This window comes from Paroedura picta, chromosome 3, assembly GCF_049243985.1.
Source record: "Paroedura picta isolate Pp20150507F chromosome 3, Ppicta_v3.0, whole genome shotgun sequence".
Classification (NCBI taxonomy): Eukaryota; Metazoa; Chordata; class Lepidosauria; order Squamata; family Gekkonidae; genus Paroedura; species Paroedura picta.
The window spans coordinates 132,278,183-132,292,062 of record NC_135371.1 but is presented as its reverse complement, the minus strand read 5'-3'; the positions used below and the strand labels follow the sequence as shown (position 1 = coordinate 132,292,062).

The following is a 13,880-nucleotide window of genomic DNA, read 5'->3' as shown; positions in this document are numbered from 1 at the left end:
CTGCTTATGCTTCACCCTGCAATTACCCCAGTTAGTTTTGGTTTTATGTTAATCCTGCTCTGCCCATCTTTCTACAGGAGAGATTGGTCCCCATCTTCTTGGAACGGAATGATTTTGTTACAGTTTTAAGCAGGTTTTCTTTGGTGGCATCTCCTCACTCCCAGGGCCATTTCGCACGGCTTCAAAATAGCACAATGGTTGCTAATCGGAAACGCTACTAATTTGCCATAACCCACGACGTCGTAGACAATCTGCAACAATCCTGAAACCGACCCGCAAAAAGCGCTTCGTTGTAGCGCTTTCAGGGGAATCCAGAAAAGTGGATTCACCCTCCGGATAGCGATACACTCCTGCAACCAATCTGCAACAGTAGCGCTAAAGACCTGTGCGTTACCATTGTTGCTGGTTCTTCAAAGTCCCTCCCCCTGGCTCTCCTCCAAACTTCCGGCGAAGCGATCGCCATTTTTTTTTCTCCGAGCGGGGATAAACGCACCAGCGAGCCTCTTTCTGTTTAGAGGCTTCCCTGGCTTCAGTCCTTCACCTTTAGTCACTAAGCATAAACCACATAAAAGCCCGTTTGCTGAAATAAAGTCCCTTTATTTTTTACACATAAATTCAGCCGAAAATCGGGCCCGTGAGAGGGGGGGGGGATTTTTTTTTTATCACTCGAGGCAGCGTGCAAACGATCATACAATCAAACGACAGCTCACATTAGGCAGCTGGATGGGTCTCTCCGTAGCAACGAATCTACCTAGATTCGTTGCTATGGGTCGTTTTTTTTTTTTAAAAACCTTTCTTAAAGGGAAAGGGGCTGTTTGGGAGCATGCTAACGGCTGCCCATTGGCTGCTTGACGGCCAGGGGCGGGACGAGCTTGGCAATAGCGCTTCCTTTCTAGCGATTTCTGCCGAGACCGGAAGCCTGTGGGAAACGCTAAAAAACGCAACTGATTCCACTACAAAGGCAGGTATGCATAACGACGAATTCCACTATTTTAAATGGCGATTTTTCATTCCGCAAACAATTTGCAACAAAGATCCCCGTGCGAAAAGGCCCCCAGAGTTTTCTGTTGCTTGCAACCTGAGAGTGAAGGGAGCTCTGACTCACAAAAGCTTCTGCTGGAATCTTGAGATTTGAGCCCAATAGCATCATAAAGACCAACAAGAATCCCAGGGTATAAGCTTCCAAGAGTCACAGCCAGGTATCTTTAAGATGTTGAATCTCACTCTTCTATTCCAGAACAACACAGCTACCCATCTGAAACTATCTTGTGCTGGAATTAATTTCTGTTAGTCTTTAGAGTACCCCTGAACTTGTGTACAACTTGGCTATATAGGTTTTTGTATATAAGCTTGTCATGGTGAAATCTTCCCTAGTACAGAAGGCCTTTTATGTAAGAAATGCATGATATTTAAAGCACTTCTGAGTTATCTGGCATCTGCCTTGATCTAGGAAGGGTGGGTGTGGATGAGCATCTTGTTGACCTCTTGGGGAGGGGAAGGGGAGCCCTCCCAGGCATGTCACTCATGGCTCAGCCTGACTCTTATCTTGAAACAGAGTGGTTCATTCTTCAGCCTGTGGGTGGAAACCCACAGTCAGAGCTGCTGTTCCAAAAGGCTGTGTTACTTCCAGTCTGCTTTGAAAACACAAAACCCAATTAAACACAAACCAGAAAAGAAGCCTCATTAGAAACTCAAAAGAAGGGCAGGCACCAATTATAATATCCATTAGGGGCAGAACAAGGATGTTCCCAGACTAAAGATAAACTCGGTGAATACAGAAAACTCCTTCCCTTGAACAAAGTCAGTCCAGGGCACCTTTAAGACCAACAAAGTTTTATTGTCGGCCTTAAAAAGTGCCCAGGTCTCAAATTTTCTTCTGCTGCTTTTGACCAACGCATCTACCCACCTGAATCTATCCTTTCTTTGAAAATATCTCTGCTTTTTGTAATTAAATTCAGCAAGTGTGGCCATGAATACAGACCAAGTTGATGAATCTCACACCCACAGCACCTTACAATGAATGCCATCAGATCAGAACTGGAAATAAGGATCTAGCGCTGCTTGCCAGATAACAAGTGAAAGGGAGAAGCAGCGCCTGCTAAAGGCTCTGAGCTGCAAATGGGCCTACATTTAAGTCTAGCGGGTGGGGTGGGAGCCAGAGAAGCCGTGTTTTTCCTTGACCAGAGCGAATTACTCTTTAATAAGCCAAGAGCTCTTACCTTATGCCAAGCTTCTCTTTTGGCTGCATTCAGATATAATAAACATTGGTTTTGGTTTTGTGATGGGCACAGTCCTGGTTATTGGTTATGTTATGTGCTCCTTCCCAGCACGGGGATGTGTTTAAGACGGCTTGATTATAGAAGCCTAATCCAACTCCCAATATTAGTCATGTGTGAATGAGGACAACTTGGATTCGGATCTAACTTTTGTCCAAGTGATTATGTTGAGAGGTTGCAACAAATTTGTCCAAAGAGGTTTGTCCAAAGATTTCCAGGAACAAAAAATTATCAGTCATGCTTCACATGTGATAGGAGGAAGCTTGCAATTCCACCCATTAGCCAGGTTTGTACCTGAATGAAGCCTTTTGAGTGTCAGTGAGAATTGAGCTTTCTTCCAAAATTGATGAATTGGGAGAACTCTTATGCGTTGGGAGAACTCCTCGTGTTTTCCATATGTCTGGTGTGCAAGGGCAGGTATGTCCTTCCAACGATATGCATTTAATTAAATAACAATGGGTTAGGAGTAATTATTTTCCTCCAGAAATGTTTGCATTATTTGCTTGGCAACCCCCACCAAAAAGCCTGATAAGTAGATGCCAAATTAGCATAATCAGCTCTCCCTGTGGTGTGCCACATGTGAGTGCCATCTGCATCATACCACACTGGTGTCTGCAGTCAACCAGATTGTCAGGGGTTAGCTGATGGGAGAACATCTGGAATAGTTTAAAATAGCTTTACGGATTTCCATTTTTCAGAGTTCAATGTAAGGTGGTGTTTGTAAACTTTGAAACCATTCAAAATCTGGGGCTCAGGCACAAATTATACTCTAGTTAGATGCCCCCTTCTAATTATTCCCAGTTTAATGTTGCCCCTTCAGGATATGTTAGAGCCCAGTCATTTCCTTCCATTAGTGGCTCTCACCTTATGTAACAGATTCCATGAGGAGGTGAGGACAGCAGTGTCCACAGAAGTTTTCTTGAGATGCTAAAAGGTCATTTTGTATCCTAGGACTTTGAGCTGATTTCCTGGGGAGGTGGTAAACGTGGGTTTCATTTATTACATTTATATACCTACCGCCTTCCCCTGAGGCTGAGGGCAGTTCACATGGAACAAAACCAAGAACTATTAAACTCAGTGACTACGTCAAATGAAAGGCAACAACAATTATAATATAACAATAAACAGCGAAAATAACATTTTAACAAAGTAAATTATCTGACAGACCCATGGTTGGTCAGGTCAGTCGTATGGGTTCAAGGGAGGGAGGTTCAGGGGCCCAGTTGGTGTTGTTTAGCTTTGGTTGACCACAACCAAATGCCTGGTGGAGGAGTTCCCTTTTGCAGATGGAATCTTTTCTGATTGCTGCAGCAAAATCACTTGTTGGAGTAGAAAAGAACAAGAGTTCAGTAGCACCTTAAAGACTAACAAAATTAAAATTGGGGGCAGGGATGAGCTTTCCGGAGTCACTGCTGACTTCCTCACTGCTAGTAGATTCTTGTTCTTGTCTCCTGCTGTGGACAGACTAACATGGTTATCTTACTTGCAGAAGTGTTGGAGAAATAGCTGAAACCTAATTTAGATATCCTTGCCATTAGAAAAGCAGCACTTTGCCTTTGTAAAGAAGGTATCAAAGGGACCCAGTATATCAGAGCAGTACAGGAGATATTTCAGTTGTCTGTTTCATATTAGCCGCCGCTAGGGTAGATGTTACCACATGGATCATAACAGCTTTATTTCAAGCTGTTGTTGCTTTCTAAAATATGACTTTGAATCATCAGTGTTGTTTCTCTCCTGAGAGAAACTTTCCCTGGTGGAACACTTGTTTCCTGTAAACCAATGGTTCTCAACCTGGGGGTCAGGACCCCTTTGGGGGTCGAATGACCCTTTCACAGGGGTTGCAGAGGGCGAGCAGCTTGGCGGGGGGGGGCCACCACCACTGTTGCCGCTTCTCCTGAAGGCGCCTGCCAGTTTATAACTAATTATATACAATCATGAACAATGGATCTCCACGCCATTGGTCAGTTTGGGTTTAATTTCTGTGAAAGAATACTTACATAATTTTGTGGTCGGGGGTCCACCACAACATGAGGAACTGTATTAAAGGGTTGCGGCATTAGGAAGGCTGAAAACCACTGCTGTAAACCTAAATAGCTGAATAAGTTTCAGAAACAGCCTTATCGTATAGTGAGGCTCTGCTTCCTAGAAAGCTACAGAGAGGGAGTTCTTCTTTCAGTTGAAGATGGAGTGCGGTGGTGCTTCTTCTATCACGTGGTCCGTCATTAGATTATGTGCTGATGGGACTGATTTCCCACACTCTTGCCCAGGCAAGCCCAATCCCGTCAGACCTTGGAAGCTAAGCAGGGCTGACACTGGCTAGAATTTGGATTTGGGCGGGCGGTTCCTCCAAAGGAAACTAGGGGTCCTGACAAAAAAAAATCACTTTCTACTTTTAAGTTGCTAATAAAACAGCAGAGAGCTTAATTTGTAATGAGAGGGAGGAGGGAACGGAGTTTGAAGGGTTAAACCCTTCTCCCCTTGCGTAACGCTGAGGCAAACTGAGGCTGCCTGAACATGCAGTTCTCATTTGATGGGCAGAAGGATATGCGTGACCTCTCTTGTCAGTGCTCTCGGGTGCTGTACTGTAGCCATACAAGGTCCTGACTGAAAAGTGAAGGCTGCCTGCTGAGTTAAAGGCAAAGCTAGTTCAGCCACCTCTCAACGTCTGTCCCTCCACTATTCCTGCACCTGCAGTGTGGTGGCCGTCATTACCTGCCTATGAGGATTACTGAGAGGATGAATACGAATTGCTCCACAGCATTTTAAGTATCTATCACTAACTTAACCCTTGCTCCTTTGCAAGAATGTAGGAGTGTCTCTTAGCGAAGATGTAGGAGTGTGTCTCTTCACCAGACGTGTGAGCTGGCCAGAAGAGGCCAGCTCACTGCCTCCATTTAGTATCGGTATGGCTGTTAAATGCCATGATTTGGTCTCTCTTTTCAGGAGAACAGCAAAGATGAACCGCCAGAGCCTGTCTGTGAAAGTCCTCCTAGCCCTGACCACTTGCCTGCTTCCCCCACTGTGAATGAAACTCACCATGAGGTATGAAAAACAACCCTGGGTACCAGACAGGTGGTGCAGGGAGGCCAAGTGCAGTGCCCAAGTGTGACTTGGAGCGGCAAGAGGGTTTTGCCCAAGAAACTCACATGTCAGGGGCACTTGCCCCTTTGGACAGTGTAAAGCCATCAAAGCTTTGCCAATGCTTTTGCTGCCCAGCAGAGGGGGAAAATATAGAGATTTGATGCTGAGTTTCTAGAATAAAATTCAGGCTCTTAGTTGAAGCTGGGCATTGTTCCTAAGATGCTGAATACCTGGATCTGGTTCCAGAGATGCTGGATGCTAATTACTTCCCTTGGCAGGAACTGCAAATATTTGAAAATCATTCCACTTAAGACCCGGACCTTTGGGGCCTGCTGTTTGCCTGAAATTGTTTATATAAGACTTTTGTGGCATAAGGCAACTGGTGGTCCTCATCGGATTCTGGGAACTGTGTTGTGTATGTAGTTGTGGCTCTTCTGGACAAGGCAAAAAGCAAATGAGATTAAGTGTAAGAGTCCATATTGTAAGAAGAAGAGCTGAGTTTCAAACACCCTGCTTTTCACTAGCCAAAGGAGTCCCAGAGTATCTTACCTTTCCCTTCTTCTCTACCTGCGAGAGCTCTAACAGAACTGTTCTGTGAGCGTAAGAGAACTGCGAATAGCCCAAGGTTACTCTGCTGGCTGGTTGTGGAGGACTGGGGAATCTAACCTGGTTCTACATATTAGAGTCTACCATTCTTAACCACGACACCATGCTGACTCTCAAGTCAGTGAGTTATACAGACCTTTTGCATTGTGGGAGTTTTTTCTGGATGTTGCCATGTGGCATAGGATCCAACTCTGCTTTTTTGTACTTACTTGGCTTGTAAGCTCCCTTGAGAGTTCTAGGGCTGAGAGGTGAGAGATAGACATTTTTAATGTCTTTCTACTTTCTTATTTTTCTCCCCCTGCATCGGTGTCTTGCCTATTTCTTATCAGTGAGTGAGGGGCCTCATGCATTCTAGGAAGAAGTCCTGTGATGCCAGACCCTTGTGCCAGGAGCCTCAGGCACTGGTACGGGAGAGACACTGGGGAGGAGGGCAATACAACCTACTGGGAGACAAGTTGGGTCCACTGCTGCAGCAGATGCATCAATCTTGGCTTGAGATGAGTGGCTGAAGGCTTTAGAAACCCTGTGGTGGATCGAGTGACACCAGGAGTACTGTAGTATTCTGCAATGCATGAGTACACAGAATCAGGCTCCAGATAATCATAGCAGCTCTGCCCCAAAGCATAGATTTCCCTTAGTCATTTTTAATTATCACAAGAGTTCCAGTCATAACCAGTTATGCAGAAGACTTGCTTGACCTGTCAAATTACATTAATGGATATGAATTTTGTCCTATCCAAATCCTGTGCCCAGAATATGTCCAGCCTTGGATTGCAGCCTTGGGCTATGCATAGAGGCAGAAGAACAGATGGAGACTGGGTAGGATAGCAGTGACCTCGTGTTTGCAGCGAGCTCTACTTTTATTTGGTGTCTTTTTCTTGCAGCTCAATTCTCAGGAGAAGATAGAGAACCGCAGCTCTGTATCTGATCCAGTGCTGGATTTGAACATCCCCCTGGCAGTGGCCAAGGAACGTGCCCATCAGAAGCGCACCAGCAAAAGGGCACCTCAGATGGACTGGAGCAAGAAAAATGAACTGTTCAGCAACCTTTGAAGAGTCTCATCCCTACGCTGGGAGGAGAAGTGGGGCAATGCCATAAAATCTGGCTTGCTCTTCCTTGACTCTCATTATTAGCCTCCAGTTCCTTGGGGAGAGCTTCTTCCCACTCCCCCTTCCCCCCTTTCCCCTCTCTTAGCCTGGGGATGCACAATCTTTTCTATCCTGTGTAATCTGATGAAAAACAAATGGCATGATGACCGCTCCTGTACAATCCTGGGGAAGTAAATGCATTTTAAAAGAATGTTGAGATTTTTATATACTGTCTATAAATACTTCAGCGGGTTTCATATTAGTGTGTGGTAAGGGATTGGTTGATCTGTGAATCTGAAACTAGTAATAGGGCCAATGCAGAGTGCTGTTCTCATCACTGCATTGAGGAGAAACGTGCTGATATTCTTTTCCCCAAAAAGCAGCAATATTAATTAAAACTTCTGCTCAGGCCAAGGTTTGAAGGTTCCAAGCTTAAAGCACCTACTGTGATATTAATATTCTTAGTATTCTTTAAAGAACATCAGTTTCAAAAATATCTAAACCTGGACACCTAAAGATAGTCTAAGTCAGGGGTAGTCAAACTGCGGCCCTCCAGATGTCCATGGACTACAATTCCCATGAGCCCCTGCCAGCGTTCACTGGCAGGGGCTCATGGGAATTGTAGTCCATGGACATCTGGAGGGCCGCAGTTTGACTACCCCTTGTCTAAGTTGTTGCTCTAAGCTTACTTGTGTCAGAAAAATCTGACTGGGTCCAGACAGAAATACACCTGATTGTTTGGGGGACTACAGCGCTAGGATAATATGGAGGATTAAAAAAAAAAACATCCTTGATTCCTTGATCTCCTTTTTGGGAGCCAGTAAACTTCCTTTTCCATGAGGTAGCATTTTCCTGTGATTAAAAACCCCATCCCTAACACTCCAGCCTTTTTATCGCTTTTCTGAATAATCATTCGTTAGAAAAGATTGCAAGCGATAGTAAGGTTCTCTTTCATGGGACAACAAGGCTTCTTTTGTTGTATTGCTTCACTTCAAATATTTTGGTCTCACTCAAAATCTGAGGTGAGAAGGAAGCTTCAGAAATGGTCTTGGCTGCAGGCAGGTGGGGATTTGCTCCTGTTCTGACCAGAAAAGCCGAGTCTTCAGGCCTAACATGCCTACTGAAAAGAGCCAAGTGTATTACCACAGAGCTTGAGTTCATCAGGGTTTTCAGTAATAATGCTTAATTAACAGTTTATATAAAAACTGTTTCACTTTCTGAAATGAGATGTTTTCTAATCGCAGTCCTGTTCCCCTGTCCCCTTCGTCTACATATGTTGTGGAAATTATTCTTCTCCTTGAATGTTTTATTTTCTTGACTTAATGTTTGTACTGTCAAACACAAGAAGAAAAAAAATCTGTTTACTAGAAGGAAAACAATCACCTTGACTGTGTGTGCATTCATTTTATACCTGTTAGCAAATCTTTGAGCTCATGACTAGGCAGTCTCTCTGACCTTACAGCCTTTAGGTATGCTATGAGAACAATAATGTTGCTAGAATCTGATTAACATAAACAAAAAAAGACTGCCAATGTAGTTTCACCCTGCCTGCTTCTCAGAAACCTAAATCCTTCTAGGTATGACTGTGTGTTAACTCATTAGTGTCTGTGTTTAGGATGAAGGGAGGCCATGGTAGGGATGTCTGCAATGTTTTCTCCTCCATGCATTTTTCCTTCTTGGATTCACTAGGAAACTGTGGTACTCCATCTACAAATGAGTGTTCAATTTTTGTAGTGATCCTTGGACTTTAGAGTGTTTAACTGAAAGCTGGCAACTTGAACTGAAGTCAGTAAGTATTGTTTTTTGCTAATGGCTGGAGTGATTGCTCCAATTCCCAAGCACGTCACCAGACGAGCCTTAAGCAGAAGAAGAAAACCATTTAATGGGCTCAGTGTTGATGAAATTTCCAGTCCAAATTTGACCAAAGTTGCCAAGAGAAGTTCTCTCCTCTGAAGTAATCCAATGAATATAATATTGGGTTAAAGTTTACAATTATTCCGCATCTGGGATTATATTTGTATTTACAGGGCTTGATGTCATGTAGGGGGGGGGGAAGGGATCCAATTGTTTCTGACTCTAAAGCAACCTATCACTCACTGGTGGTATTGCCCCTTCTGTATGTGGCCTGCACCACTACTCCCTTGGGAAAGGGTGGACTGAAAATGTATTGAATCATTCATTCTCCACTGCACCCTGCACCAGAAGGCACTGCTGCTCTGGCCAAACCAAGAGCTAGAATGGGGTGAGTACAGATGGGGAAGGTACAATACAGAGATCTTATTCTAAGCAAACTGCTGTAGTCTGAGCTAGACCCTTTGTACTTTCTACTCAACCAAGATGGTGGTGAGAGAGGCTGTGTTAATGGAGAGAGGATGCTTGTAAGGACGTTTAGTTTTGTTTCAAGACTACTGATAAGCTAGCACATCAACTTTTAAGACCTTTAAGTACTAGTAGAATGAGGGCAGTTATTTGCCTAGTTTATTTTTGGAACTGGTCAAGTCTACTAGCTGGGTCCTGCATATGGGGTGGAGATCTCAGGAAAAATGGGGGAGGCCACCATGGAGCAGTGGACAAGAGGTGAGGCTCCTGTGTCTGTTTTGCTGCCGAAAGACAGCTGGTCTGTTGGTTAAAGTCCCGATGGGTTCGGGGAACTGTACCTCCTCCCAGAGAACATTATTTGATGTGGTCTCCTACCCTTGCTGACACACTGTTGGGAAAAGCAGCATCTTTGTGAGATGCCTGACAACATCTGGCCAGCAGAGAAATCTTCCCAGTTGCTAGATCTTGCTCCACCCTGGCTCTCGGTCAGGGGGTCAGGGGGATGATAGTGGTCCAGGATACTTTTGCCTACAGGGCTCTTCTTGTCCCATCATTCCCAGGGGTGAAGTGTGTCTGCCTGAGTTGGGAGTCAGTCAAGAACGTAGCCATCTGGTTGATGTACTGTCTGTTCAACACACCACCAACTGCCCTGTTGAGCCTGCTGTAAGTGGTGGCCGCCTGCTGGTTGCAGTTCCCCAAACTTTGGGTTTTGGGGGACTTCAACATCTATGCAAAATCGTCAACTCCAAGGTGTTGGAGTTGTCAACCATAGCAAATGATCCCGAAGGCCTATTTGTACCCTGCTTTTTAATATTTGAAGGAGCCGCAAAGCAGCTTGCAATCACCTACCCTTACTCTCCCCACAACATCCTGTGAGGTAGGTGATGCTGAGAGAACTGTGACCGGCTCAATGTCACCCAGATGGCTTTATATGGAGGAAGAATGGGAAATCAAACCAGGTTCTCCAGATTAGAGGCCACCACTCAGGCTCTCATAAAGAAAATGCATCAAAGGAGAGGAAACTGGACTAGAATTGCCCTCTACCATACCAGAAAGTGGTCTTGTATTGGAAAAAGTAGTAAGAGAATGTTCTAGTATTGTCTCAGTTAATCTGTAACTTGGGTAAATGATGATTATACGGTAGAATATTAGAAGTGGAAAGTTCAGTAGCATAAACAGTCTTTGTTAGATGGCAAGGAAGGGAAATAGCAGGGTGTACTACAGTATCACACAGTGAAACTGGAAGAATTCAGCTATTGGTAAGCAAAGGAATTAAGTGTCCAAGATCTTTATGGATTCTCACAATAGGCATATCTATATTTACAAAGGTATTTGGTAAGCAAACTAGTATTGTTCGTCATCAATCTTCTGCCCAGTCCTACATGGGAACGGTGTATGCGCAGACCTTCCATTGGATCAGTATTTACAGCTAAAACTCTCTAGGGGGCAAAGCTTGGCGCTACCCAGGGACATGTGCTCCTGCATAGCAGCCACCTCCTTTACCTTCAGCTCCTCTTTACTACCAAAGGAGAAGGTTGTGCCCTGGGAGTCTCTGGGGAGTAGTAATTTTTTAAAAAATACCAAACTTGTTTGAATTGTTGGCGATTTGTGGGTTTACTCAGATTTAATGGCTCAGAAGGCCCTTTTTTAAAAAGTGCTCCCGGTGTGAAGGTACTCACTGGCTAACATGATCTTTGTTCTGTGTGGGTGAAGGGCATTGTATCTCCACACGTAAGTCTGCCAACACTTTACCTTGAAAGCTAGAGGGGATATGATGTCAAAACTCTAGGCAGCATTGTGGAAGAAACTGCTCAAAGCCTCGAAGCCATTGGCTAAACTGGGCTTGGAGAGACCTCCCAATTCTGAATTGTTGGAATCAATGCCTTTGTCTCTGCAACCCTGTGTCCATGTTCTGTGGATACAATAAGGATTGTGCTCTCCTAAAGATCTCAAAGTTCATTACTTTGCCTCTTCACTATCCAGGCAAGAGAAGCCCTTCACCAGGTCCAAAATCTTTACCTGTCTGCCTCTGATGAAGGGGGTTATGCCAGCTCCATGATGAAGAGGTCAGATTCCACCTGAGTATGATCCGAAACAAATGCCCATGATTCCGTGGGCTTGGTTCAACCTCAACTGCCTATTTGCTGGGTGTCACATTTTACATGATGTCATTGGCTTGTTTGAGAGATCGGGGAGGGGGGGGACAACTTTGCAAGCCCCAGGAGTTGCCCTCATTGCGTGTCATCGGTTGTTGGTGGCCAATTTAAACAGGGCATGTTCTCCTCTTCCTGCTGTCAGAAGAGAAGAAACAGCAATGAACCCAATGGATCTGACATGATGTTGGATCAGAGTTCTGATGAGTCCTGCATCTCCTACAGAAGATCTCTGCATGTTTGGAGAACAGATGGTTTGTAGGATCTAGTCGCTTGAGGTCGAAGTAGTGAACAAAACAAAGGTCAAACTCTTGATTTGGCTTTATTCAGAATTTCCTGGGATTATTGCTTTCTCAGTCTTAGAGGGTCTAGACCGGTGGTAAGGCCCTGGCCCTGGGCTGTGGCTCCCCCCCCGCCCCCCCCCCCCGCAGTAAGAAACTTACCAGGCCGTAAGCTTGCGGCCTGGCAAGCTTCTTACTGTGGGGGGGGAGAGGGAAGCAGGGCCAGGCCGCGCATGCATGGCATGCGCGGCCGGGCAATTGCCCTATTTTCTGCCACCGGTCCCCAGCCTAAAAAAGGTTGGGGACCACTAGTTTAGACGACATTACACAGGAACTGTGGTGAGAGCCTGCATCTACAGCGTACCCCGAGAAGGGTAAAAGATGTTTTTTAAAATGAACCCTTTATTTTACAAATCACACTCCTCTATCTTGTACTAGTTAGAGACGAGATGCAGCCAAGGAGTTGTCAAACCTCCCACTTTGCTCCTGCTTGCAGAGAAGGGGGAAGATTGGATGTCCCCAGCTTTAAGCTTCAAAAATGCTAATTATGAAACCATAATATCAATTCTTGTGAGAGGATTCATCCCTTCCTGGAATTCTTTCCAGAAGTTAAATGTCCACTTGCTAAAGATTTTCACACAGAAGCTATTTAACTTTCAAAACCAGCAGATCAATTCAGGAAGTTAATCTGCAGTTTTGGCTAGGAGGGCCAAGGTGAGATTTTTAGTTTTTCATGTTGAGTTGAGATCTACAGCATTGCTTATAGAGAACAGATTTAAAGTTGACTTATTGAGCTCTGCTTTTTTCCAAAATGGGTGAGATACTGTCCATTATAAAGAAGAACAAATAAATCTGAATTGTTAGTTAATTTACAATCCAATTCAAGCAGAGGTCCTTTGTGAGACAATCTTGGCATCAAAGGGATTATGGATTTTCAGACCCAGTGGGGTCTCAGTATCTTATGCATAAGCCATTTACCCCACAACAGGGTTTTCATAAGTGTAAAGGTTCTAATAAGCCAAGGCTGAATCATCAGCCGCCCTCTACCAGGGAGGTGCTGTCATCCCAGAAGTCATTGTTCTAGGAGCACTGCCAGTCTCTTAATTTTGGTGACAGGCTGACTCAGTTTGCTACAGCATAGGAGGCTATTTCCTCAGTGGAATAGGTTTTGTTAAATTTGGCTATAGACTGTAAATCTATTCTGCTTTGTTTTTTTCCTTTAAAGGGGTCAAATCAAGCAGCGTTAGGCTGTGCTCAGGCTTTGACCTCCTTAATAGATAAGGGTGTCATAGAAGAAGTTACAGAGGGTTTCTTTCCCCATAGGTTCCCAGTTTAAAAATGCATTGGTTATTGCTTACTTCTGTGTTTGAAGTTGCCATGTATTGCCTTATTTAGATGACTGGCTACCAGTGGTAGAATCTAAGGGTGTTGGTGAGTCCATGCACTCTCATCCTAGAGACCTGTCAAAGATTCATCCTCCTGGTAAATTGGGAGATACCACAGTTCCATTTAGAGAGTACAATTCATTGAAGGGTTCTTTGGAGACAAAAGGGTTTTCTACCTCTGGAAAGGGTTCAAGTTATTTTTGAGCTCACCAGTTTCAATCAGTTTGGAACATTTTGTACTTTTTGTATATGGTGACTATTACCATATTTCTGCCTGTGGCTAGGTTCCATATACAATTGCTGCAGTATGGTTTCTATCTTATTTATATTTCAATTTTTATATCGCCACTCCCAAAATGGTTCATGGCAGTTGCTATAGGGCTGAGATTCATGCCTTATTGCACAGACTCTGTTCCTAGATCCGTCATGTATTATTTAGTACAATAGTCTAGTAGAAAAATGTGTAGACAATGGGTTTCATTCAAAGTGTCTCAACAGGAAGTAGTCATTACCAAGACACTTTTCTTGTGGGTTGGAGCCATCACTGTGAAGAACTTTCAGCCATGTATTTGATTAGTTATCTTTCTCAACCTTTTTACCATTGAGAAACCCCTGAAAAAATATTCAGACAGAAACCACAGAAGTGATGTCAGCAGGCCACATCTTCCTGCCATGCCCTTGGAAGGCACAT

At 44.3% G+C, this 13,880-nt stretch overlaps 1 protein-coding gene across 1 annotated transcript in view; it reads left to right on the top strand.

The window, feature by feature from the left end:
• Positions 1-8,430, top strand: part of NHERF1 (NHERF family PDZ scaffold protein 1) — a 63,899-nt gene extending 55,469 nt beyond the window's left edge. The window contains exons 5-6 of the mRNA XM_077327890.1: positions 5,220-5,318; positions 6,848-8,430. Coding sequence (XP_077184005.1) covers positions 5,220-5,318; positions 6,848-7,015 — 267 coding nt within the window. The 3' untranslated portion in view covers positions 7,016-8,430. The remainder of the gene's footprint in view (positions 1-5,219; positions 5,319-6,847) is intronic.
• The last annotated feature ends 5,450 nt before the right edge of the window (positions 8,431-13,880 follow it).